The 24,646-nt window shown below is 39.7% G+C and overlaps 1 protein-coding gene across 4 annotated transcripts in view; it reads left to right on the top strand.

Moving 5' to 3' along the window:
• Positions 1–24,646, top strand: part of CCDC170 (coiled-coil domain containing 170) — a 95,161-nt gene that overhangs the window by 41,526 nt on the left and 28,989 nt on the right. For 3 of the 4 annotated variants that reach the window (XM_027972606.3, XM_042253632.2, XM_060419295.1), the window contains 2 exons: positions 1,544–1,729; positions 18,010–18,327. In XM_027972606.3, coding sequence (XP_027828407.2) covers positions 1,544–1,729; positions 18,010–18,327 — 504 coding nt within the window. The remainder of the gene's footprint in view (positions 1–1,543; positions 1,730–18,009; positions 18,328–24,646) is intronic. The other variant, XM_042253633.2, reaches the window with a different exon arrangement.

The following is a 24,646-nucleotide window of genomic DNA, read 5'->3' on the forward strand; positions in this document are numbered from 1 at the left end:
GGAGGAGAAGGGGACGACAGAGGATGAGATGGTTGGATGGCATCATCTACTCAATGGACATGAGTTGAGTAAATTCCAGGAGTTGGTGATGGACAGGGAGGCCTAGTGTGCTGCAGTCCATGGGGTCACGAAGAGTCAGACACGACTGAGTGACTGAACTGAACTGAAGGAAAGATGGTAGAAAAGAAGGGGTTTCTAAGAACTTATTTGACATCCATCCATCCACTTCCCAAATATTGAGTGAGTGACTACTATGTGATAGACACTATTTTGGGTGTTGGGATACAGCAGTGAATGAAACAAGATGGAGTCTGTGCCCACCTAAGAGCTTCCGCTGTTGTGGGTCAAGATGCAGAGGCAATAAACAAATAAGTATACAATAATACCCCACAGAATAAAAGGTGCAGTGAAGAAGTACAATTCAGGTTTGGGGGAAAGACCATAAAGCAAGTTAGAGGCATGGAATGCTAGTTTAGGTAAACTGGCTAAGCTGTGCCCTCTGGGATGGGGACTTTTAAGGGATATTGAAACCACTGTATAGCAAAGGGAACTCTGCTCAATGTTATGTGGCAGCCCGGATGGGAGGGGAGTTTAGGGGGAGATTGGATACATGTGTATGTATGGCTGAATCCCTTTACTGTCTGGAAACTATCACAACATTGTTAATCAACTATACTCCAATATAAAATAAAATTTTTTTTTTAATAAAAGGATGTTGGAAAGGAAAAGTGTTCAAGAGAGAGGGAACAGCCCTGATTCAGGAGCAAGGCACCATGTTGGCAAGTTGTTGAGGCTAAAGATGCGCCACTTCCCCAGACTGTCCTAACACACATGCTGACTGTGTCTTGTGGAGGTTCAGGTCTTCCTACAGGCATCCTTGGGCTGTCTGCATGACTGTTTCCCTGGGGCCCAGGAGCCTGGTTGGTTTTATTTTCCCTCCTTCTAAATCATACAAATCTTATTAATGTTCCTAGCTAGCTCCTCAAATGCACAACATGAAGAGTGAAAAACCCAGCTAGTCCCAAAGATAAACATGGTTTGAGCATGTTATTCAGGATTTTTTTTCTGTGCTTACATTAATTAGAAGGACTTTCTTTTGAAATAAAGAGTCCTGCCTTCTTCTCTGTATTTCTCCTCTGTGCCAGGTAACGCCTTATAATCAGTTGGTGCCAGCGGACGTGGGCTGAATTGAACTTCCTTGCTTGCCTGCTGTAACTCTGTAGAAACATCACCATCCCTGGAGTATTTGGCAGCCAGGGGCTCGCTGATGCCTGTTCTGTCTGAAAGCTTTAGGCTGAATGCTCATCATTGTTGCCTTGTAGCTACCTTTTGATTAATTTCAATTTGCCTACCCTGTCTGCCCATAACAAGAGAGTTTAGAGGCTGCCTTGGAAAATGTTATCTTTTGAGTGGATGGAGAAACAGGGCCTTTACTGTTTTCATGTGATAATGTGATCACGGGGGTACACAGATCAGAGTTGCTTAGAGAGTAGTATGAAAATTATTAATTTTTACAGGACAGCTGTAATTGCTTTCTCTTCAGCTTGGAGAGCTGTGCAAGGAAAATGCATTTGTGAAAGGACAAATTGTTGCTCTTGAAGAGACTATAAATGTCCATGAGATGGAAGCAAAAGCTAGCAGAGAAACAATCATGAGGCTGGCTTCAGAAGTAAACAGAGAGCAGAAAAAAGCTGCCTCCTACATTGAAGAGAAAGGCCAGCTGAGCCAGGTACAGTATGTGGAGCATGTGTGTCCATCTGTGATCAAGTTTATGAAGCAGAAACTGAAAATCAGGTGTGGATAAGCACACTAGTGTCACCGACCACAATTCCCAAAGGCTCCTCTCAGCAGGAGGGCTGGGGGGGCACATGGGACTCTGTGACCTGATCAGGCCTCTGGATACAGTTTTTTTCTAATTAGAAAAAAAGAAATGCAAAACACTTAATAAGTAAAACATGTGTACTAATGTGTCTTATTTGGTTGAATTATAAGGAGTAAAAATTTTTTTTAACTTATTATTTTTTAAACAAAGAGGTAATGCATTCACAAGATACAAAATTCTAAGTGGACACAGGAGAATGTGGTGAGAAGTGTCCCCCAATCCCTTCCCCCCAACCACCCAGTTGCTCTCTCTAGAGGCAACCTCTGTTAATAATTTCTTGTATACCTTTCTACAAATATTCTATATATTCATATATTTATTCATAAATATATTCATACATTTATTCTTTTTATTTATTGTTTAACACAAATGGCAACAATTTTGCACACTCGATGTATCTCTGTTTATTTACTTTAAACAATTGGTAAGGTGAAGTGAAGTCACTCAGTCGTGTCCAACTCTTTGCGACCCCATAGACTGTAGTGTACCAGGCTCCTCTGTCCATGGGATTTTCCAGGCAACAGTACTGGAGTGGATTGCCATTTCCTTCTCCAGGGGATCTTCCCAACCCAGGGCTCGAACCCAGGTCTCCCGTATTGTAGATAGACGCTTTACCGCCTGAGCCACGAGGAAAAGTAAGTTACTACACAGTATTATATACAAGGCTGCTAGCAATAATCTATCATTTCTCATATGTGAGACTCTGTGAGCAAGACAAAAATCCTAAAGGCAGACTTGCTGGCTGAAAGGATATAGGGGTTTTAATTCTGAGAGATGTTGCCCAGGGGAAGTGACTCTTACCTCTAAATTTTTATTTATATAATTAGTTGCTTGATCTTTCCAAATGAGCGAGAACCTGTTTGAGCATGGGAATTAATACTGTATATTTTTTTAAACACTATATAATTCTTTTTAAAATTTTCTGTCAAAGAAACTAATTATGGGATTAATGATAGGGGTTAATTTCCAAAACCAAAAGTAAGCTAGTGCCATCAGTTAGTAAAATACGTAGGAGAAAATTGAAGAGTAAAGGAGATGGAGTTTAAAATGAAAGAATGACTAATGCTGAGAAAAAGAGGCTTCCTGAGGGGTGAAGTTTCAGTGGTGTCCCACAGGCTATGAAGGGGGTTCTGGAATTGGCAGGACGCAGTGAAGGAGCTATCTTCGTGGGAAATCCTGAGGCCTTCCACGTCTATGGTGACGTCACTGCCAAGGTGAGGTGAGATGGGAAGTTGGAATGTGAAAGTGATCCAGTAATGATGATAATTTCTACTTCTCTCCAATTCCGTGCATCAAAGAGCCCTTCTGACCACTAGATTCCTTCTTCTGTCTCATTAACCTTGTGAAAGGAGCAAAGGTTTTACCACCATTACCAGGTCACTCCAGTCATTTCAACACCTTGTCAGTCTGCTTCAGCTCTCATAAGAAAATGCCATACACTGGGTGGCTTAAAAAACAGACATTTATTTCTCATATTTCCCGAGGTGGGGAAGTCCAAGATCAAGGGGGTAAGGGTTCTCTTCCTGGCTTGCAGACAGCCACTCTCTTGCCCTATCTTCACATGGCAGGCTGAATTAGCGAGATCCCTGGTGTCTGTTATAAGGGCACCAATCCCAACACAAGGGCCCCACCCCCATGGCTTCATCTGAAGATAATTATCCCTCAGTGGTCCCATCTCCAAGCACCATCATACTGGATGTTAGGGCTTCAACATTTGAATTTTGAGGGGATACCATTCAAATAATTATTTTTCTCCAGCTTTTTCTTAGGAAAAATTTCAAACACATTTAGAAAGGGTGAAGGAATACAATGAGCATCCATTTATTACACATCCAAATGTAACATTTGTTACCATTTGTCTGTATTTGCTTTATTAGCTTGTACACATGCACACACACATGCACGCGTATTTGCAGAATCACTTGAAAACAGGTTTAGATGTTATATGTATTGTTTCTGATCACTGAAGCTTAAGAATAAGGACATTATCCTACATAATCATAATATCATTATCACATCTAAAAGTCAACAGTGATGCCACACTATCGATTACTCACGGAGGTTTCCAAGCCCACAAGCTTTTTGTACCGCTTGAAAGGTGAAGTTTAATCTCCCTCCCCTTGTGGGCTGGATGAAGTGGCTCACTTCCAGTGACTGGAATATGTCAGAAGTGGTAGAATCTCACTTTGGAGATTGGGTTATGAAAACGCTGTGGCTTTTGTCTTAGATACACTCTTTTGAATTCTCTTGAGTCACTGCTTTTGAGGGAAGCCAGGTGTTACATGATGGGGCACTCAGGTAGTCAGTTGCATGGCCCAGGAGCCCAGGAACTGAGGCCTATCACCTACCATGTGAGTGAGACTGGAAGTGAATCCTCATTCAGCTGAGTCTTGAGATGACAGTAGCCCTGGTCAACAGTTTGATTATAGCCTTATGAGAGACCTTGAATCAGAAACATCCAACTAAGTCAGTCCCAGATTTCTGGCCCATAGAGCTATGAGATAATAGATGTTTGTTGTGTTAAGCCATTAAGTTTGGGCTAATTTTTTACACAGCAATAGATAATAAACATCTACTATTGACTTTCAAATTTAATCATTTTCTACAAGAATGTCTTTAGCTGTTTTCTTCCCCAAATTGTAGTCCATTCTAGATTCATCCATTGCATTTTTTGGTTATTTTTAGCCTTTTATAGTTGTTTTTTTTTTAATAGCATTAAAAAATGTTACTGACTTCTCATACAGAGTACAAAGCAATGGCCTGATTGTTTCTTCAAGATGTGATTTAACTTGCTTAACTATACTCTATACAGGTAAAGTTGGATTTAGAGGCAGTATTGGATTCAGGTTAAAGCTTTTTGGCAGGAATATTTCAAAGATAAAGTTGTAAACTTCATATTGAATTGCATTAGAAGAAAATAGTGTTAGATTGTTCCATTGTTGCTAAAACTGTTTGATTGCCCATATCCTCAGGGAAAAGGTACATTTTATTTTCTGCAGCCAAGTAAGGTATCTGTGGGGGTGAGAATTGGCAGGTTATTTCTGTTCCCCCTTCAGTTACCTAGTGATGTTTTCATCTATTGATTCTTGCCTGGATTAATTTATATCAGGGGTGGCAAAGTGGTAATATTCTAATTTCATCATTCCTTCTACTTATTAGTCAGCATTCTTCCTAAAGAAAAGCTTTTTATTTTCTTTCATTTTCAATTCTATGGACACATGGATTTTTATTTTCTTACTATTAATAACCAATTATTCTCCTTTTGGCTTTCCAAATCCTCCATGTTTGGCCAGAAGGAGTCTCTGCAGGATTGTCTCTGTGACCTTATAACTTGACTCCTTTAGTCTTTCAATGCTTCTCTGCTTTTCAACAGAAGATGATATCTTAGGCTCACTTAAAATTTTCAGACCACAGAACTAAAATCAGCCTGTTCTCTATGGAATTTTGGCTCCTTTTACTGGGGAAGAGTGCTTAGCAACCAAGATTCGGGCTCTAGGTGTGCCCATTGCTATTGGGATGTCATTGCTTTTAGTGGATAGAGCTAGAAATGCTTTTTAAGAAATTAATCGAATGCTGGTACTTTGGGGAACTTTTTATTTGGTATTGGAGTATAGCTGATTAACAATACTGTGACAGTTTCAGATGAACAGTGAAGGGATTCAGCCATACATATACATATATCTGTTCTCCTTCAAAGCCCCTCCCATCCAGGCTGCCACGTCACATTGAGGAAAGTGCTGTGTAATTCTGGTATTTTTAATTAAAAGTAATATTTTAGAGTTTTCTTAATATCCTTTTACTTTATATTAGTAATCTTTTGGATCCTAATAATAATATTTACTCATCTGCTTTGTCTTATAAATATATATATGTCTTATAAATAAATATAAATAAAATGATTTAAAAATTACAGTCTAAGTATTTTACCTATAAGTAAACTTTCTTAGTGAAATTTATGACTCTCAGAGTTTTTACTTTAGTACTGTCAGCAATCATGAGTATAATATTTACAATTTACCAATCACTTAGAAATTTGGCAAACTCAGCAGGGGCCGTAGGACTGGAAAAGGTCAGTCTTCATTCCAATCCCAAAGAAGGGAAATGCCAAAGAATGTTCAAACTACTGCACAATTGTACTCATTTCACATGCTAGCAAAGTGATGCTCAAAATTCTCCAAGCTAGGCTTCAACAGTACATGAACTGAGAACTTCCAGATGTTCAAGCTGGATTTAGAAAAGGCAGAGGAACCAGAGATCAAATTGCCAACATCCGTTGGATCATAGAAAAAGCAAAATAATTCCAGAAAAACATCTACTTCTGCCTCATTGACTACAGTAAAACCTTTGACTGGGTAGATCACAACAAACTGTGGAAAATTCTGCAAGAGATGGGAATGCCAGACCACCTTACCTGCCTCCTGAGAAATCTGTATTCAGGTCAAGAAGTAACAGTTAGAACTGGACATGGAACAACGGGCTGGTTCTAAATCAGAAAAGGAGTCCGTCAAGGCTGTATATTGTCACCCTGCTTATTTGACTTCTATGCAGAGTACATCATGAGAAACACTTGGCTGGATGAAGCACAAGCTGGAATCAAGGTTGCTGGGAGAAATATCAGTCACCTCAGATATGCAGATGACACTACCCTTATGGCAGAAAGTGAAGAGGAACTGAAGAGCCTATTGATGAAGGTGAAAGGAGAGTGAAAAAGCTGGCTTAAAACTCAGTATTAAAAAAACTAAGATCATGGCATCCAGTCCCATCACTTCATGGCAAGTAAATGGGGAAACAATGGAAACACTGAGAGACTTTACTTTTCTGGGCTCCAAAATCACTGCAGATGGTGAAATTAAAAGACTTTTACTCCTTGGAAGAAAAACCATGACAAATATAGACAGCATATTAAAAAGCAGAGACATTACTTTGCCGACGAATGTTCATCTAATCAGAGCTATGGTTTTTCCAGTAGTTCATGTATCGATGTGAGAGTTGAACCATAAAGAAGGCTGAGCACTGAAGAACTGATGCTTTTGAACTGTGGTGTTGGAGAAGACTCTTGAGAGTCCCTTGGACTGCAAGGAGATCCAACTAGTCTATCCTAAAGGAAATCAACCCTGAATATTCATTGGAAGGACTGATGCTGAAGTTGAAGCTCCAGTACTTTGACCACCTGATGTGAAGAGCTGACTCATTAGAAAAGACCCAGATACTGGGAACAATTGAAGACAGAAGAAGGAGATGACAGAGGACAGGATGGTTGGATGGCCTCACCAACTCAGTGAACATGATGAGTTTGAGCAAACTCTGGGAAGATGGTGTTGGACAGGGAAGCCTGGCGTGGTGCAGTCCATGGGGTCGCATAGAGATGGACATGACTGAGTGACTGAACAACAATGCCAATCACTTGCCATTAGCATAGTCATTTTGCTAGGTGCTCAGAGACGTTAGGTACTGTGCTCAGTATGCACAGCTATTAAGTGGCAAATGATCTGAACCCTGGTCATGATGTTGTCTTGCTTTTAACAGTAATCCCCTTTATATATAGATTCACAGCTACTTCCTACATACAAGTCTGGTGCCAAAAATTATTTGTCAGGAGAATGGTAAAGAGAAGTAGCTGTGCAAATTTCCTCAGTGAATGAATGATGTTAATTTGATTATAGATAGTAGTTACTAACTTTTCAAGCCTAGAAAATTATGAAGAATTTGGTTTGTCTATAAAATGCATTTTTGGAGATGAGCAATAGGAAATGACAATATGTTGTAAGAACACATTAAGTATATAATTTATTCCTCTTCTTATGTAAGCGTCTTTACCCTTGTAAATGACCGATGATGCAATGTTGTTCAGACTTGTGAAACACATTCACTTTGGGATCAAGTTCCTGCCAAGATAATAAAAGTTATAAAAAATATGGGCAATAAAAAGCTTGAGGTCTTTAATAAAGTGCTCATTCATAGGATTATGACTCCAGAGATTTACTACTGAAAAACACTGTCAAGTGGTTTTACTGACACATTAACGGTCTCAGAGAGAACCTTCATAATGCTTTCTAAAGCTCTGTTTTTGGGGTAGGAAACTTACTTTACTAGTAAAGTCCTGAATGACTGCAGAGAAAGAAGTTTCTGAAGGGCTGGGATGCTGTTTCTACTAAACTCAGCTTTTCTTATTTTCTTAATGATTTTTTGTTACTTTATGAAAATTTCCCAAGTAAAAATCCAGGTAATTTATTATACATATGGAAGATATATTATTTGAAAATCTTTAACAGTTAAAAATTGCAGTACATTTTAAAAAGTATTGAAGCTTGGCACCTTTTCTTTTTGTTGTCTTGAAGTAATCTAAAACTGAGAAAAGGAGTCATTTTATCTACATTAGCCATGTACATTTGCTATAGACCAGAATTTTCGATCAATGAATCAGGAATTCAACTTACATAATGGATTCTGCTTATTTTCCTTCACACTGTTCACATTTTCTTTAACTCTAGTGGCCAGAATTGAAGCTAGGAAAGCATATTGGTTTTGGAGTCAGCAAGCTTGGTTTGGAAGGATGTTCCTTCTGCTCTCTGGGTTTGTTGTCCCGCAGCAGAGTGTTTGTAAGAAGGAAGAGGAGAAGACAGACGCACCGAGCCGAGTGGCTAAGAGGCCAGGCTCTTGGGTTTTTTTCTAGGCTCCAGAATTATTTGATTGTGTGATCTAAGACATATGACTTTACCTCTTTGAATTTCAATTTCTTTGTATGTGAAACTGGAAAATAATTTAAAGGTCTATCTCTTACAATTATTGTTAGGATTGAATGATGTAATATACATAAGGTACTCAAGACAAGCCCAGCATATAATTGATTCTCAGTGTTTTAATTTCCTTTTCCTCATTATTTACTTTTATCTAGGGACTAAAATAAACATATGGTTATTTTAAGAGTACAGACATATGGAATGGCTTCCTGGAAGTGAGAAATTATTAGACAGGTAAATTAGTAAAGAAATTACAGATCTCTTTACAGTCCTAGAATCACAGTGTTGGAAGTGACCTTAAGAGCTTTTAGAATCTAGCTCATCTAACTCTCTATGTGAAATAAGAATCATCTTTAAAGTGTCCCTCTATAGTTAGCATCCAGCCTTCTCTTGAACTCCTTAAGAGTCAGGGAACTCATTTCTATACAAGGGGGTCCACCTTCTCTGTGAAGTTCTAATTGTTTGACACTTCTTCATTGTAGCAAGTCAGGATCAGAATCCCTACAATTCATGTTGTCATCCTGGCTCTATCTTTTTTCTCTCAGTTTTATTGAGATATAATTGATATATGGCCCTGTATAAGTTTAAGATGTATAGCGTAATGGTTTGACTTGTATCATGAAACAATTATACAGTAATTTTAGTGAACATTTATCATCTTATTAAAGAAATAGAAGAATTCTATTTCTTTAATAAACTAAATAGAAAAAGGCTTTTTCCTTGTGATGAGAACTCTCAGGATTTTCTCTTCAGTTCAGTTCAGTTCAGTTCAGTCACTCAGTCGTGTCCGACTCTGCGACCCCATGAATCGCAGCACACCAGGCCTCCCTGTCCATCACCATCTCCCGGAGTTCACTCAGACTCACGTCCATCAAGTCTGTGATGCCATCCAGCCATCTCATCCTGGGTCGTCCCTTCTCCTCCTGCCCCCAATCCCTCCCAGCATCAGAGTCTTTTCCAATGAGTCAACTCTTCGCATGAGGTGGCCAAAGTACTGGAGCTTCAGCTTTAGCATCATTCCTTCCAAAGAAATCCCAGGGTTGATTTCCTTCAAAATGGACTGGTTGGATCTTAGCAACTGTTATATGTTATATACAGCAGTGTTAATTATGCTTATCATGTTGTCCATTGCATTCCTAATACTTGTTTATCTTTTAAGTGGAAGTTTGTACTTTTGACTGCCTTCCACCAATTTTCCCTTCCCCTGTGTCCCACCCCTGGTAACCACAAATCTGATCTCCTTTTCTGTGACTTCGTTTGTTTGTTTTTGAGATATATTTGTCCTACAACACTATGTTAGTTCCCGTTATGCAACCTAGTGATTTGATATTTCTATACATTTCAAAATGGTCATCACGATAAGTCTAGTTACTATCACAATGAAAAGATATATTACTTGTGTCTAGTCGCTCAGTCATGCCTGCCTCTTGCAGCCCCATAGACTGTAGCCCGCTAGGCTTCTCTGTCCATGGGACTCCCCAGGCAAGAATACTGGAGTGGGTTTCCATTTCCTTCTCTAATACATCACTTAATTATTGACCATATCCCCCACACTGTTTCGTACCTATGATTCATTTATTTTGCAGCTGGAAGTTTCTACCTCTTAATCTCCCTTACCTACTTCTTTCCTTCCCTCACCTGCTTACCCTTGGCAACCACCTGCTTGTTCTTTGTCTCTCTGACTCTGTTTCATTGTGGTTGTCCATTTGTTCTGTTTTTCAGATTGCACATAGACGTGAAATCATAAACTATCTGTCTTTTTCTGTCTGACTTATTTTACTTAGAATAATATCCCATAGGTATTATTCTAGGTCCAACCATGTTGTTACAAATGGCAAAATTTCATTTTTTTATAGCTGAGTTGTATGTATATGCATGTATATATGTATATCTCTCTCTATATATATATCTTTTTCTTTTATCTATTTATATAGGCTCTTAGGTTGCTCCCGTATCTTGGCTATTATAAAGAATGCTGCAGTGAATATAGGGGTGCACATATCTTTTCTAATTAGTATTTTAATTTTCTTTGGATAAATATCCAGGAGTAGGATTGCTAGACCATATGGTTGTTCAATTTAAAAATTTTAAGGAATCTCTATACTGCTTTCCACAGCAGCTGCACCAGTTTACGTTCCACCAACCATGACCAAGAGTTTCCTTTTCTTCATATCCTCACCAACATTTGCTGTTTGTTGTTCATTGATAACAACTGTGCTGACAGGTGTGAGATAATATCTCTTTGTGATTTTGATTTTCATTTTTCTGATGATTAATGATGTTGAGCATATTTTCGTGTGTCTGTTGGTCATCTGTCTGTCCTCTTTGGAAAAATGTCTATTCAAGTTCTCTGCCCATTTTTCAATCTGAGTTTTCTTCCTTTTTTTTTTTCCTTGATGTTGAGTCATATCAGTTCTTTGTATATTTTGGATATTAACCTGCCATAACACTTATTGTTTGCAAATATCTTCTGTTCAGTAGGCTGCATTTTCATTTTGTTGATAGTTTGGTGTGCAACAGCTTTTTAGTTTCATGTAGTCCCATTTATTTATTTATATTAAAATTTTTTTTGCAATGTTGGTTTCTGCCATACAACAACACAAAGCAGCCGTAGTTATATATATATATATATATATATATATATATATATATATATATATATATATATCTCCTTTCCCTCCCTAGCCTCCCTTTCCTCCCCCAATCCCATCCCTCTAGGTCATACAGAGCGTCAGACTGGGCTCCCTGCTCTACACAGCGACTTCTCACCAGCTATCCATCTTACACTTGATAGTGTATATGTGTCCATGCTACTCTCTCCGTTCGTCCCACTCTCGCCCTCTCCCACCGTGTCCACAGGTGGATTCTCTACATCCTTGGAGCTCTGTTCCTTCCCTGTAAATGGGTTCATCAATATCATTTTTCTTAGAAGGCCTGAACAGATATTTCTCCAAAGAAGACATACAGATGGCCAACAATCGCACAAAAAGATGCTCAGCATCACTAATTATTAGAGAAATGCAAATCAAAACTACAATGAGGTATCACCTCACACCAGTTAAAATGGCTATCATAAAATTAAAAAAAAATTCTACAAATGGTAAATACTAAAGGGGATGTGGAGAAAAGGGAACCCTCCTACACTGTTGGTGGGAATGTAAACTGATACAGTCATTATGGAGAACAGTATGGCGGTTCCATTTATTTATTTTTGAGTTTGTTTCCTTTTTCTGAGGAGACAGGTTCAAAAACTATTAGTAAGACTGGTGTCAAAGAGCATACCGCCTATATTTTTTTTCTAGAAGTTTTATGGTTTCAGATCTTAACATTGAAGTCTAATCCATTTTGAATTTATTGTTGTTCAAGGTTTGAGGAAGTACTCCAGTTTGATTCTTTTGCATGTAGATGTGCAGTTTACCCAGCAACATTTATTACAAGAGGCTGTGTTTTCCCCACATTATATTCTTTCCTCCTTTGTTGTAGATTAATTGCCCATATAAATGTGAGTTTATTTCTGGGGTCTCTATTTTGTTCTGTTGATCTATGTATCTGTTTTTGTGCCAGTACCATACTATTTTGATTACTGTCACTTTGCAGTAATACTTTGAAATCAGGGAGCATGATACCTCCAGCTTTGTTCTTTTTTCTCAAGATTGTTGTGACTGTCTGAGGTCTTCTGTACTCCCATATAAATTTGAGAATCATTTGTTCTAATTCTGCGAAAAATACCTTTGGTACTCTGATAGAGATTGCATTGAATTTGCAGATTGCCTTGGGTGGCATGGTTATTTTAACTATTAATTATTTCAATCCGTGAGCATGGTATATTTTTCTATCTATTTCTATTATCTTTGGTTTCTTCATCAGTGTCTTATAGTCTTCTGAATACAGGTGTTTTACCTCTTTAGATTTATGTCTAGGTATTTATTCTTTCTGAGCCAATTATAAATGAGATAGTTTTCTTGATTTCTCTTCCTGATAGTTTGGTGTTAGTGTGTAGAAATGTAACAGATTTTTCATATTAATTTTATATCCTGCAACTTCCCTGAACTCATTAATGAGTCCCAGTAGTTTTTTGGTGACATCTTTAGAATTTTCTATGTATTATGTCATCTGCAAACATGATAGTTTTACCTGTTTCTTTCCAGTTTAGGTTTTTTTATATATCTTTTTCTTGTCTGACAAGATCTCCAATACTACATTGAGTAAAAGTAACTAGAGTGAGCACCTTTATCTGTTCCTAATCTTAGAAGAAATGCTTTCAGATTTTCACCATTGAGTAGGATGTTAGCTGACATATATGGCCTTCTTTACGTTGAGGTATGTTTCATCTACACCTGCTTTCTGGAGAGTTTTTATGTTAAGTGGATATTGAATTCTGTCAAAATCCTTTTTGCATCTATTGAGATAATTATATGATATTTATTTTTCAATTTATTAATGTACTGTATCACACTGAATCATTCTTACATCCATGGGATAAATCCCACCTGAACATAGTGTATGATCTTCTTAATTTATTGTTAAAATTGATTTGCTAGTATTTTGTTGAGGTTTTTTCATGTATATTTATCAGTAATATTGGCTTGTGATTTTCTTTTTAGTGATGTTTTTGTCTGGTTTTGGTATCAGGATAATGCTGGCCTTGAAAACAAGTTTGGAAGTGTTCCTTCCTTTGCAATATTTTTTTTTTTGAAAGAATTTGAGAAGGATAGGTGTTAACTCTTCTCTAAATGTTTGGTAGAATTCATCTATGAAGCCATCTGATCCTGAATTTTTGTTTATGAGAAGTTTTAAAATTACTGATTCAATTTTATTACTGGTGTTTAGTCTGTTCATATTTTCTATTTCTTCCTTAGCCAGTCTGGGAAGATTGTGTGTTTCTAGGAATTTGAGCTGGCCAAGTGGTGCAAGGTGTCCCAGAGCTGGTGTTGGCTCTTTCATGTGGGGGGCCAGGTCCTGATATGGCAGACTCCTGGATTGCGGTGGTCCTGGGTCTGGTGTCTGTCTGCTGGTGAGTGGGGCTGGTTCCTGCAGCAAAGTAAGGTCCCAGGGGTCCCAGGGCTAGTGAGGTGCACTGGTGGGTGGGGTGTGGTCCTGGGCACTCTGATGGGTGGGTTAGGGAATCATGGGGTCCTAAGGCAGCCAGCCTACTGGTGGTGCTGTATCCTTCCCCAGCTAGCTACTTGGCCTGAGACATCCCAGACCTGATGCCAACAGGATGGTGGATGGATCTGCAACCTGGTGCTAGTAAGCTAGAGGGAGGATTCTAAAATGGTGAGGCATTAAAATGTAAATGAACACTAAAATCATATCTGCTCATATTATAAAAAGTTTAAAATGTTCATAAGACTCCGAAGTAAAATTAAGAATCATCTCTCCTTCCACTTCTAGCCACAGTTGACACTCTCATTTTAACTTCTAATATTACCATTAAGACTTTAAAGCAATACTATACCTGACAACCTGAAATAGTACTTTTTTGGATGTTATGCTATGAAATAAAATGAATTTAATGCCCCCTACTTTTTTCTCCCCTCATTCATTTTACAGTTTTTATTATATCATTATATTTACCTTGTCAAGTTATGTAATATTTACATTCTGTTCTGTTACTATAAGTCTTCAGTGCTTTGTCTTTAGGTTCATTCAACACGTTTACAATAAATTGAAACAGAGTTAAAAATAACATGGTTATGTAAATATTTTTATTATGGATCTAATCCTAGCATGTGATGTGGAACCCAATCCATTTTGACTATGTCCCCCTTTAAATTTCAGCTGGGAACTGTCCATGGTCCTCCAGGCACAGTCTGACCAGTTCAGGGCAGAATGTTTCACAGTACCAAAGTGAAGCCTAGGAACACGCTGGCCTCGTGGACAGTTTAATTCATTGTTAACTTGAACTGAGTTTGTCAATAATGCTAATTCCAAATTTAAACTGAATTCTTGTTATTTTCCAAGGTTGATGATGCCACTGGGACAGCTAAGATTTAGGAAAGGCCTTCCTCATTTTGAAGTAAAATGTTACTCTACAGCTTCTTCTCTAATAGATCATGGAATTACAGGGCCAAAGGATATTGTGCATATTACATTTTTTAGGTATTTATGCCAAAATTATACCTGTTCACACTATCACCAGCAATGCATGAGAGGGCATGTTTGGGGGAATTTCTGAGTTTATTTGTTAGTATTAACTGCAGTAGGTAGAAATAACCAACTAATTTTTAGTTTTATGAAAATTGTCTAGGGTTGGATGAATTAAGCTCAAGCCAGAGGTTCTCTACCCTGATGATAATCAGTCATTTTAGTTCTGAGAGGCAGTTTGATCTCAACTCATAATAGGAATTAATATGTTTAATATGTTTTAAAAACACAAACCTTTGAATCATTTCATTATTTCATGCATTTAATTGGGAAGTTAAAATGAATGCCTTGATCATATGATTTACAAATGTTTTTGCTACAGGTAGTCATGAAAGGATCATTAAATATTGGTTGCATTACTAGATCTGAAGCTAAAGATTTGTTACGTATAACTAACATACGTAAAATAGATAGCCAGTGGGAATGTGCTGTATGGCTCAGGGGACTCAAACTGGGGCTCTGTGACAACCTAGAGGGCTAGGTTGGGGTAGGAGATGGGTGGGAGACTCTGAAAGGAGGGGACATATGTACACCTATGGCTGATTCATGTTGATGTATGGCAGAAACCAACACAATATTGTAAAGCAGTTATCCTTCAACCAAAAGTAAATAAATTAAGAAAAAAATTTCGTTTAAGTGATTCCCATCACTATTTCCATAGCGTCTGTCCTCATTTGCCCATGCAGTTCCCTCTTGGAAGTCTGTCCTGATTTTGCTCTGAGGGAGCTAGTTGTTTCTTGTTCTGTGTGTCAGTGTGGTCTGACAGCATTCCCGGATCCTGGCCGGTGACACCGATGTCACATTACTTCAATGTATCCTTGAGGTAACCATGCAACCAGACTCCACTCCAGCCGCTGTCTCCTGCTCAAAGCTCCATCAGTAACTGCATTTAAGAGGACATCTGTTTCCAGCCATTCAGCCCTGTGCCCCCTGAATTCTGAAGCACTTAATCAGAGCGCTGGAGGAGGAGGTCCCTGAGGCCTGGTCGCTGGCTCCCAAGTTCCTGCCTTTCATATGAGAAACAGTATATAGTTAACTGGGCTGAAATGTGTCCAGAAAAAAAAATCTGAGCTGCTGTCACGTGCCACTATATTCTATGACCATGAAGGAATTTTCTGATTTTTATTAGACATAAGCATTAGTGCTCTGGATTTGTTAAAGAGGATTGTTTTGGCCATGGTCTCTAAGGCAGTGAGACAACAGTCTCATATCAGAGTGGAAAAAATTTCTCATAGTTGAAATATTTTAATTATGTTTATTGGTCTCTCGGTGTAAGCTGCCAATTGATTAGTTTATTCCAAAAAGTAAGTCTGACAGTAAGTCTATAGTACTCAATTGTCTGATATGTTTTCTGTGAATTTGTAGGAACTTTTGTAAATTCTTGGTTAAAAATATCTCGCCATTGGTCATGGAAAGGCTCATCTTTTGCGTTAGGGACTTTCTTTCAATGTAAAAGTTGATATATAATTTCCTACTGGGTTTTAGGACTCTGAGGGGATTAGGATTAACTTTCATCACTGTGTCATCAAATTTAGGACCTCAGTTTTCTTTCTTTTTTTAAAAAAAATATTTATTTGGCTGCACCAAGGCTTAGTTGCAGCACGTGGGATCTTTAGTTGTGATGTGCAGAATCTGGTTCACTGACCAGGGATTGCACCCTGGCCCCCTGCATTGGGAGTCCGGAGTCTTAGCCACTGGACCACTGAGCAAGTCCCCTGGACTCAGTTTTCTAACCACACATTAGATTGCAATTTCTAAGTTAATACATGATAACAAATTCCAATTTATTGTCACCAATGCTAATGCTAGATTAGAATGTTATTCTAGTTGAACAGATATTGTATTACTATCTGAAAATAAATCTGTAAAGTATTAAAGTATTATAAATTGTTAAAGTATTAAAGTATTGTATTTATTATGAAGTGTCCTTGACTCATCATACTATTTAATTCGCAGTAGTAATGGGGCTTCGCTGCAAAAAGAACTGGTTTGGAAAGGGAGTGGAGAAATGGAACAGTCACCAGGAGCCAGAAAAGCAAAGCATTTCATGAGCTAATTTCCATAATCTTTTTTGATGTGAATTAATTTAATTTGGAACTTGATGTCAACAAACTTTTTTTTAAATGAATTTTAAAGATATCCTTTTGATGCCTCTTTGGACCATTTTATATATAGTAAATAGAAGTAGATACACTGGTAACTTTCTTGGTGCCCTTTATTTTTACAAACCTAAGCATACGTATTCTTTAAAGTTATTCTTCTCATCATGGTTCTCTCTCTCCATTTTTAATCCTCCCACCCCAAAATTGACTACTCCTTCCTATTTCCTTTCTTCAGGGCCTACCAATTTTAGTATTGTCTTTATCAGACAGGGAGATACACGGTCAATGAATACTGGAAGAGAGATCTTACTCTCTTTTATACAATGATGTTTTATGATAATTCTACTCTGTTATTTAGCTTCATTCAAATAATTTTTAGTGGCTAATTAGGACTCTGAGAGTTGACTGTTTCCTCAACATCAATTTTCATCTATACCAAGCTTGAAAACACATAGCCCTGTAAACCTATTCTACCTATGGATCGAATCTACTAGTATGTTAGCCAGTGATTTATTTTCATTAAATCTCTCCAGAGGTCCCTATAGAAAAGTCTTATATGTCAGTTTCCTTTTTTTTCACCCCTAGGCCTGATTTTTTTTTTCCACTTACTTTTAAAAAAATGTATTTATTGTTAATTGAAGGATAATTGCTTTACAATCTTGTGTTGGTTTCTGCCATACATCAGCATGAATCAGCCATAGGTATACATATGCCCCTTCCCTCTTGAGCCTTCCTCCCACCTTCTACCCCATCTCAGCTTCCTAGGTTGTCACAGGGCCCCGATTTGAGCTCCCTGAGTCATACAGCACATTCCCACTGGCTCTCTATTTTACAATAGTGTGTATGTTTCCATGCTACTCAATTTGTCCCACCTTTTCCTTCCTCAAACTGTCCATGGTCTGGTTCTCTAGCCCTGATTTTATATCCCTTCTCTTTTTCAGACACTTAAATTCACCTAACATAGCTTTATAATTTAATGTCTTTATGAAGAGAGGATAGGGCACTAGAATGAAGAATGGAATGAGCGTTTAACCCTAACTCCTGGAAGTCATCAGTAAGCAAGATAAAGGAGAAGCAAACGCAGCCTCCCCTCATTGGCTACTAATGCTATGGTCTTCACTTTCCGTAATTATTTTAGGACTTGCTTGGTGCCGTGGAGGCCAAAGAAGCTCTTGAAAGGGAAGTTAAGGTCTTCCAAGAAAGGCTGCTTGCTGGTCAGCGGGTCTGGGATGCCTCAAAGCAGGAGCTGAGCGTCTTGAAGAGGAGCTCTTCAGAGCTGGAGAAGAGTTTGAAGGCCAGCCTGGAGGCAACTGCGGCCTCCCAGACCGAGCTCTCCTCATTTAGGGAGAAGATAGCAGCCCTCCTGAGGGGCAGCTGGGGCACACTGAGGCCCTCAGAGGATGCCATTCTGGAGAGGATTCGAGAAATGGGCAGCCAGGAAGAGAGCAGGAAACAGGTGAGTGGGGGTTGGGGGCTTACAAGCTTCTTAAGGACGGTCAGCTCCTTCATTTAGCATATTCAGCGCGTGAGTTGTCTGAGTTAGTCAAAGTGCTTCTTCCCCAAGCATTAGTCACTCAGTCATGTCCGACTCTTTACAACACTGTGGACCCTACCCGCCAGGCTTCTCGGTCCGTGGAATTCTCCAGGCAAGAACACTGGAGTGGATTGCCATTCCCTTCTCCGGTGGACCTTCCTAGCCCAGGGATCAAAGCTGGGTCTCCTGCATTGCAGGCAGATTCTTTATCATCTGAGCCACCAGGGAAGCCCAAGTTAGTTAAAAGCAACATTTAAATGTGGTTGTACTACTTTCAGGGATTCCCAGGTGGCTCAGTGGTAAAGAATCCTACTTTCAATTATATATTATATTTTTGAAGTCACATCTCACTGTGAATGATGTGGGTTCTGGACGCAGAGCTACCCATGCTGAATCTTGTCTCTACTGCACGCTCACTTGCTCCACATGTGAGGTTCCTGAGAGGACAGCCTCTGAGATTCTTTTTTTCCCCTGGCCTACTGTAGAGGGACAGTCCAGGGTCCACACCCCTATCCGAAACCCCTGAGGCCTGCTGTGGGGTGTTTTCTTTTCTTCTCTTTTTAAAATTGGAGTGTAATTGCTTTACAGTGTTTTGTTCGTTTCTGCTATATAACTACGTGCATCAGCCACATGTATAGATACATCCCCTCCCTCTTGGACCTCCTTCCCACCTCGCCCCCATCCCACCCCTCTATGTCATCAGAAAATCCTGAGCTGGGCTCCCTGTACTATGCAGCAGCTTTCCGCTAGCTATCTATTTTACACATGATAGTGTGTATACTGGGAAAGATTGAGGGTAGGAGGAGAAGGGGACATCAGAGGATGAGATGGCTGGATGGCATTACCGACTCAGTGGGTATGAGTTTGAGCAAACTCCGGGAGATAGTGAAGGACAGGCGTGCTGCAGTCCATGGGGTCACAGAGTCAGACACGACTTAGCGACTGAACAACAACAAAGCGTATACATGTCAATGTACTCTCTTGGTTCATCCCCGCCTCCTCTTCTCACCCTGTGCCCATCTGTCCGTTTTCTACACTTGTGTCACTATTCCTGTGCTGCAGACAGGTTCATCTGTACCATTTTCCTGCTGCGGTTTTCGAATTCAGAATTTTTCAGCATTTAGAAAGGTCATATAGTCCCCAGGAAGGTAGTGGAGAAAGGACCTTGACACGCTGCTCCTCAGTGGGTTCCGGTTAGCATTCCATAATCAACCACGTTCATCTTCTGCAGCGAAAGCCACGAACAGCTCAGCTTCATGGGATCCACCAGGACTGTGAAGAGCCGCGGTCACTTCAGATCAGGGTTTGTTGCCAGATCCTATCAGGTCAAGCTTTGCCAGCCAGTGAGTTTTGGGAAAAAAACCCGTCAGCTTTCAGATCTTTTGGGATTTTGGAATTGCAGATAAGAGTTGCTAGGCCTGCAACCGGATCTGGCTCTTAAGGTTATTGTTTGTTGTAAACCTTAAATTAAAAAAAAAATTATTATGAAGTCTTTAACACACTGTCTGGACAATAGCAATGATAAATATTAAGTATTGCTGCCCTGGTCCCGCCTCCTCTCTCACCTCCTCTCTCCTTCTCTTCTTTTCCTAATGTACCTGAAACAGTCTTTTAGAGGACCTGTTTAACAAGTGGATTTAAAAATGGTTTACATCACACATATGACTGAAGCTTGCTTAATTTTGTTATCTTATTTCTATTATTAACAGTTCTTCTTTCCCATAAAGCTTTGCTTAGCCATGTCAAGTTCAGCCCACTCTATTTAAGTCATCACTAAATCCAGATTTTAAAGTCCTAATTAATGAGGTTTTTAACTAAATAACATCCAAATTCTATGATATTCATGAATATAATTCTTTAATTCCATTAGGAACTATTTCTTCTCTTCAGTTCATTCTTTGATCAAAAGGTGAAAATGAACTTTTTCATCTTTTAACATTCCTCAAAAACTCAGACTTTTCACATTCCTCAAAAACTCATACTGAACACTAACACACAGCTCAGGGTTACCTTTGTAAATTTCCTTTAACGCTAAGACATTTTAAATTCCCTCTGAAAACTCTGCAAAATTCACTCGTGCCCCGGCAGCAGCCCCAGTGACTCCTTCGTCCAAGTGTAGGATTCTCTTTGTGGATAGAAAATGTTCATCCCATAACATGTGTGGGGCTTCCCTGGTAACTCAGATAGTAAAGAATCCTCCTGCAATGCAGGAGACCCGGGTGCAGTCCCTGGGTCGGGAAGATCCCCTTGAGAAGAAAGTGGCAACCCACTCCCCTTGAGAAGAAAGTATTCTTGCCTGGAGAATCCCATGGACAGAGGAGCCTGGGGGGCTAGAGCCCATGGGGTCACAAAGAGTCGGTCACGACTGAGCGGCTAATTCGCAGGTAACATGTGCGGGTCTCTAAGGGTCACTCAGTCTATCTTAGGGTTCAGTACACATACAGGTCCTGGGTTGGAGGAGAAAATTATTTACAGGACTGAGAAAAGCTTCATTAAGTGAGTTACCTTGAATAGTAATAGACGTACTTCAATAGCCAATGGATCTTTGCCATTACATTTTATTGCTTCCCTCTTGTATTTTTCCAAATGTTTTCCTAAAACTATTTTAATTCCAGCATGTGAAACATGGCATAAAGTTGTCAGCATGATGTATATGTTTATTTTCTAAAACAAAATGATGTAAATTGGTTAAGCTGGCTATGCCCTCCCCCTCTCCTCGTAAAAATGAGAATGAGTCAGAGCCTTTTTAGTGCCTTTGTCTGCCATTCCTAGCCTGTAATTTTTTTTTCAATAGCTGCCCTCACTCTTTAAAAGCCTGAAATCAAGCCTGTAGCTGGCATCTTGTGTGACTCATCTTCAAGTAAAATCAGGGGAAAACGGATTTCATATATTGTCTTAGAACTGTTTCTGAAGAATGGGAGCTTTACAGATTGATGAATCTGCTGCGGAGGGTGCATCCCCTGCCAGCTGTCGGGGATAAACACACAGTCCCCAGCTAAGTAACACCCATGTGCCCTGGGCCTGGCAAATCCTCCCCTTCACCGTGACTCCGACTCACTGAACATTGCTTTTCTTGTTTACCTCTTTGCTATTCATTTTCACTCTCCTGGATTTGCAATTCTGGGTAGAACTCAGGATACCACCCAAATGTTTTTCAGTAAGTGGTTTCTACTTGTTTCATGCTCTTCTGATTATAGCAAAACCTACTTTTCTTTTTAAGTACTTTACTATACTCTAGAGCAGGATTTCTCAGCTGTTGACATTTGGGGCTGGAATATCCTTTGTTGTAAAAGTGGTTCTGTGCATTGTAGGATGTTTAGCAACATCTCCAGCTTCTACTCACTAGACACACCCCAATTGGTGACAACCAGTGGTGTCTCTGTGCGTGTGTGCTGTCACTTCAGTTGTATCCAACTCTGCAATCCTATGCACTGTAGCTCACCAGGTTCCTCTGTCCATGGGATTCTCCTGATGAGAATATTGGAGTGGGTTGCCATGCCCTCCTCCAGGGGATCTTCCCAGCTCAGGGGTCAAACCCGAGTCTCTTATTATCAGGTGGCTTCCCTGGTGGCTCAGACAGTAAAGCGTCTGTCTACAATGTGGGAGACCTGGGTTCGATCCCTGGATCAGGAAGATCCGCTGGAGAAGGAAATGGCAATCCACTCCAGTACTCTTGCCTGGAAAATCCCATGGTCAGAGGAGCCTGATAGATTACAGTCCGTGGGGTTGCAAAGAGTCAGACACGACTGAACGACTTCGCTTTCACTTTCTTTACCACTGGCACCATCTGGGAAGACCTAGTGATTTCTCTAGTGTTAGTGTCTGAATTGTGTCAGACTCTTTCCGACCCCGTGGACTGTAGCCCACTAGGCTCCTCTGTCCCTGGGATTCTCCAGGCAAGAACACTGGAGTGGGTTGCCATTCCCTTCTCCAGGGGGTCTTCCCGACCCAGGGATCAAACCTAGATCGCCTGCTTTGTAGGCAAATTCTTTATCGTCTGAGCCACCAGGGAAGACCCATGGCGTCTCTGGATATTGCCAAATGACCCTGGGAAATGAAACTGCCCCTAGTTGAAAACCTCTCTCTTAGAGGAATGTTCTAATGTGGAGTTCCCAGGAATTCTAAATGAGCGTTTCAGTTTATGTAGCCTTGAAATTTCAGCACACTTGTAACAAGTGTTTTTGAAATAATGATTTCTTGCACAATGACAGGAAACTATGATATTTTCAGATTTCAAAGTATTGAGGTGAGCATTTGTTTGTTTGTTTTGAACTTTTAGATATTTCCTAGCTGGCTAATTATCTGGCTGAGAATTGACCATGAGTGATTCCCATGTTGCCTCCTTAATTGCAAACAAATTAGTACAGACTCACAAACATTTTTCTAGTCAACTCTTCTGTTCCACTTTAGAGCACATACAAGGCTATATCTCCTCCAGTGGAGTTTTTTCAGTCCAGCGTGAGAGCCCTGGGGACTCAGTGTGATACCATAAACAACCTGAGATATTTTTACAACTCCCCTACTCCCCCTTTCTGATCTCTTAACTCTGCTCTGTTCTTAATGCTCCAATATTCTAAACCAAACATTTACCCAGAAGCTTCGGGCACGCTTGCACTGACATTTCATCATCCAGTATTATGTCACATAGTCACTCCTGGCTCCAGGGGCATCTGGGCAAGTCCAAGGACAGAGGTCTCAGCTGTCCCAGGCTCCGAAGTGTATTAATTTCCTAGAGTGACCATGACAAAGTACCACTACCTAAGTGGCTTAGACAACAGAAATTTGTTGTCTCGCAACTCTGGAGGCTTGAAGTCCAAAGTCAAAGTGTTGGTAGGATCGGTGTCTTCTGAGTGCCTAGAGGGAAAATCTGTTTCAAACCTATCACCTAGCTTCTGATAGCCTCAGACACTCTTTGGTTTATGGATCACATTCTGTGTCTTCATATAATTTTCCCTCCACTTGTGTGTGTCTCTTTGTCCAAAATTCCCCTTTTAATAAGGACACAGGTCATATTGGATTAGGACCCACCCTCATGACCTCATTTTAACTTATCTCTGTAAAGATTCTAATAAGGTCACATTCTGAAGCACCAGGGGACTTCAACACAACTCTTTTGGGGGGACCCAATTCAAACCATTAAAGAATTTGACATACACATTGTGGTGTAGGGTCAGCCCAGTCAATAGTGTTGGCCATACATATGACAAGAAGGAAGGATAATTTGATTGGTTCCTGGTAGCTTATTTTATATATTTCTTAAGTGAAAATCTAGCTTGAATAATCAAAGAAGAGTTGTTTCTGTCCAGAAGGCACTGGCCCTTACGTGACCCAAGTGGCTTTTTCTTCAGCTTAGAGCTCTTGTGCTTCCATTGGATTTAATCTTAGGGCAGAAGTGCCTCTCAGGTGAAATCAACAACTCCTTGTCCTTGGAAAGTAAATTAGTTCTCTTAGGGCATTATGACTTCACTTCCAAAATCCAGGCTGCTTGGTTTTGTAGTATTATAGTTTATTTCAGTGCCTTTTTTTGTTTTTAAAAATTGCGATGTTGTTGCTCAGTCGCTCAGTCGCATCCGACTCTTTGCAACCCCATGGACTGCAGCACACCAGGCTTCCTTGTCCTTCATCATCTCCCAAAGCTTGCTCAAACTCATGTCCACTGATATGTATTCTTTAGTACAAGCCACCCTCCTTCCCTACCCATTCCAGGCATCTCTAGTGGTTTGATTTTTACAGAAATAGAAATTAAGAGTTTAATCAGAACAACATCAGTAGGCAACACTTTTTAAAACATTTATATGCTGTGCTGGGTCTTAGTTGCTGCACGAGGCATCTTTAGTTGCAGCATGTGGGATCTAGTTCCCTGACCAGGGATGGAACCTGGGTCCCCTGCATTGGGAGCTCAGAGTCTTAGCTTCTGGACCACCAGGGAAGTCCCACATCTCTAGTGTTGAAATTCCTAGCACGTTTTGTGCCACAGAGTATCAGGGATATGTTAACAGATTATGCTAAGAAAAAGGAAAGGGAAAAAAAAAAGGAAAAAAGTCTTACTGATTCTTTAGATTTGTCGGTGTGAAAAGCACAACACAATTTTGCAGTTTTGATGGGAAACATTCACCTGGTCACTGGCATTTGATGTTTCCAAGAACTGAGTTAGATTGGAATATTAATTTATTTGAATTAAAATATGTAAATTTAACTTTAAAAAGACCTGGTGGTGTCATATGCATGGAGATCTAGGTAA

Source organism: Ovis aries, chromosome 8, assembly GCF_016772045.2.
Source record: "Ovis aries strain OAR_USU_Benz2616 breed Rambouillet chromosome 8, ARS-UI_Ramb_v3.0, whole genome shotgun sequence".
Taxonomy (NCBI): domain Eukaryota; kingdom Metazoa; phylum Chordata; class Mammalia; order Artiodactyla; family Bovidae; genus Ovis; species Ovis aries.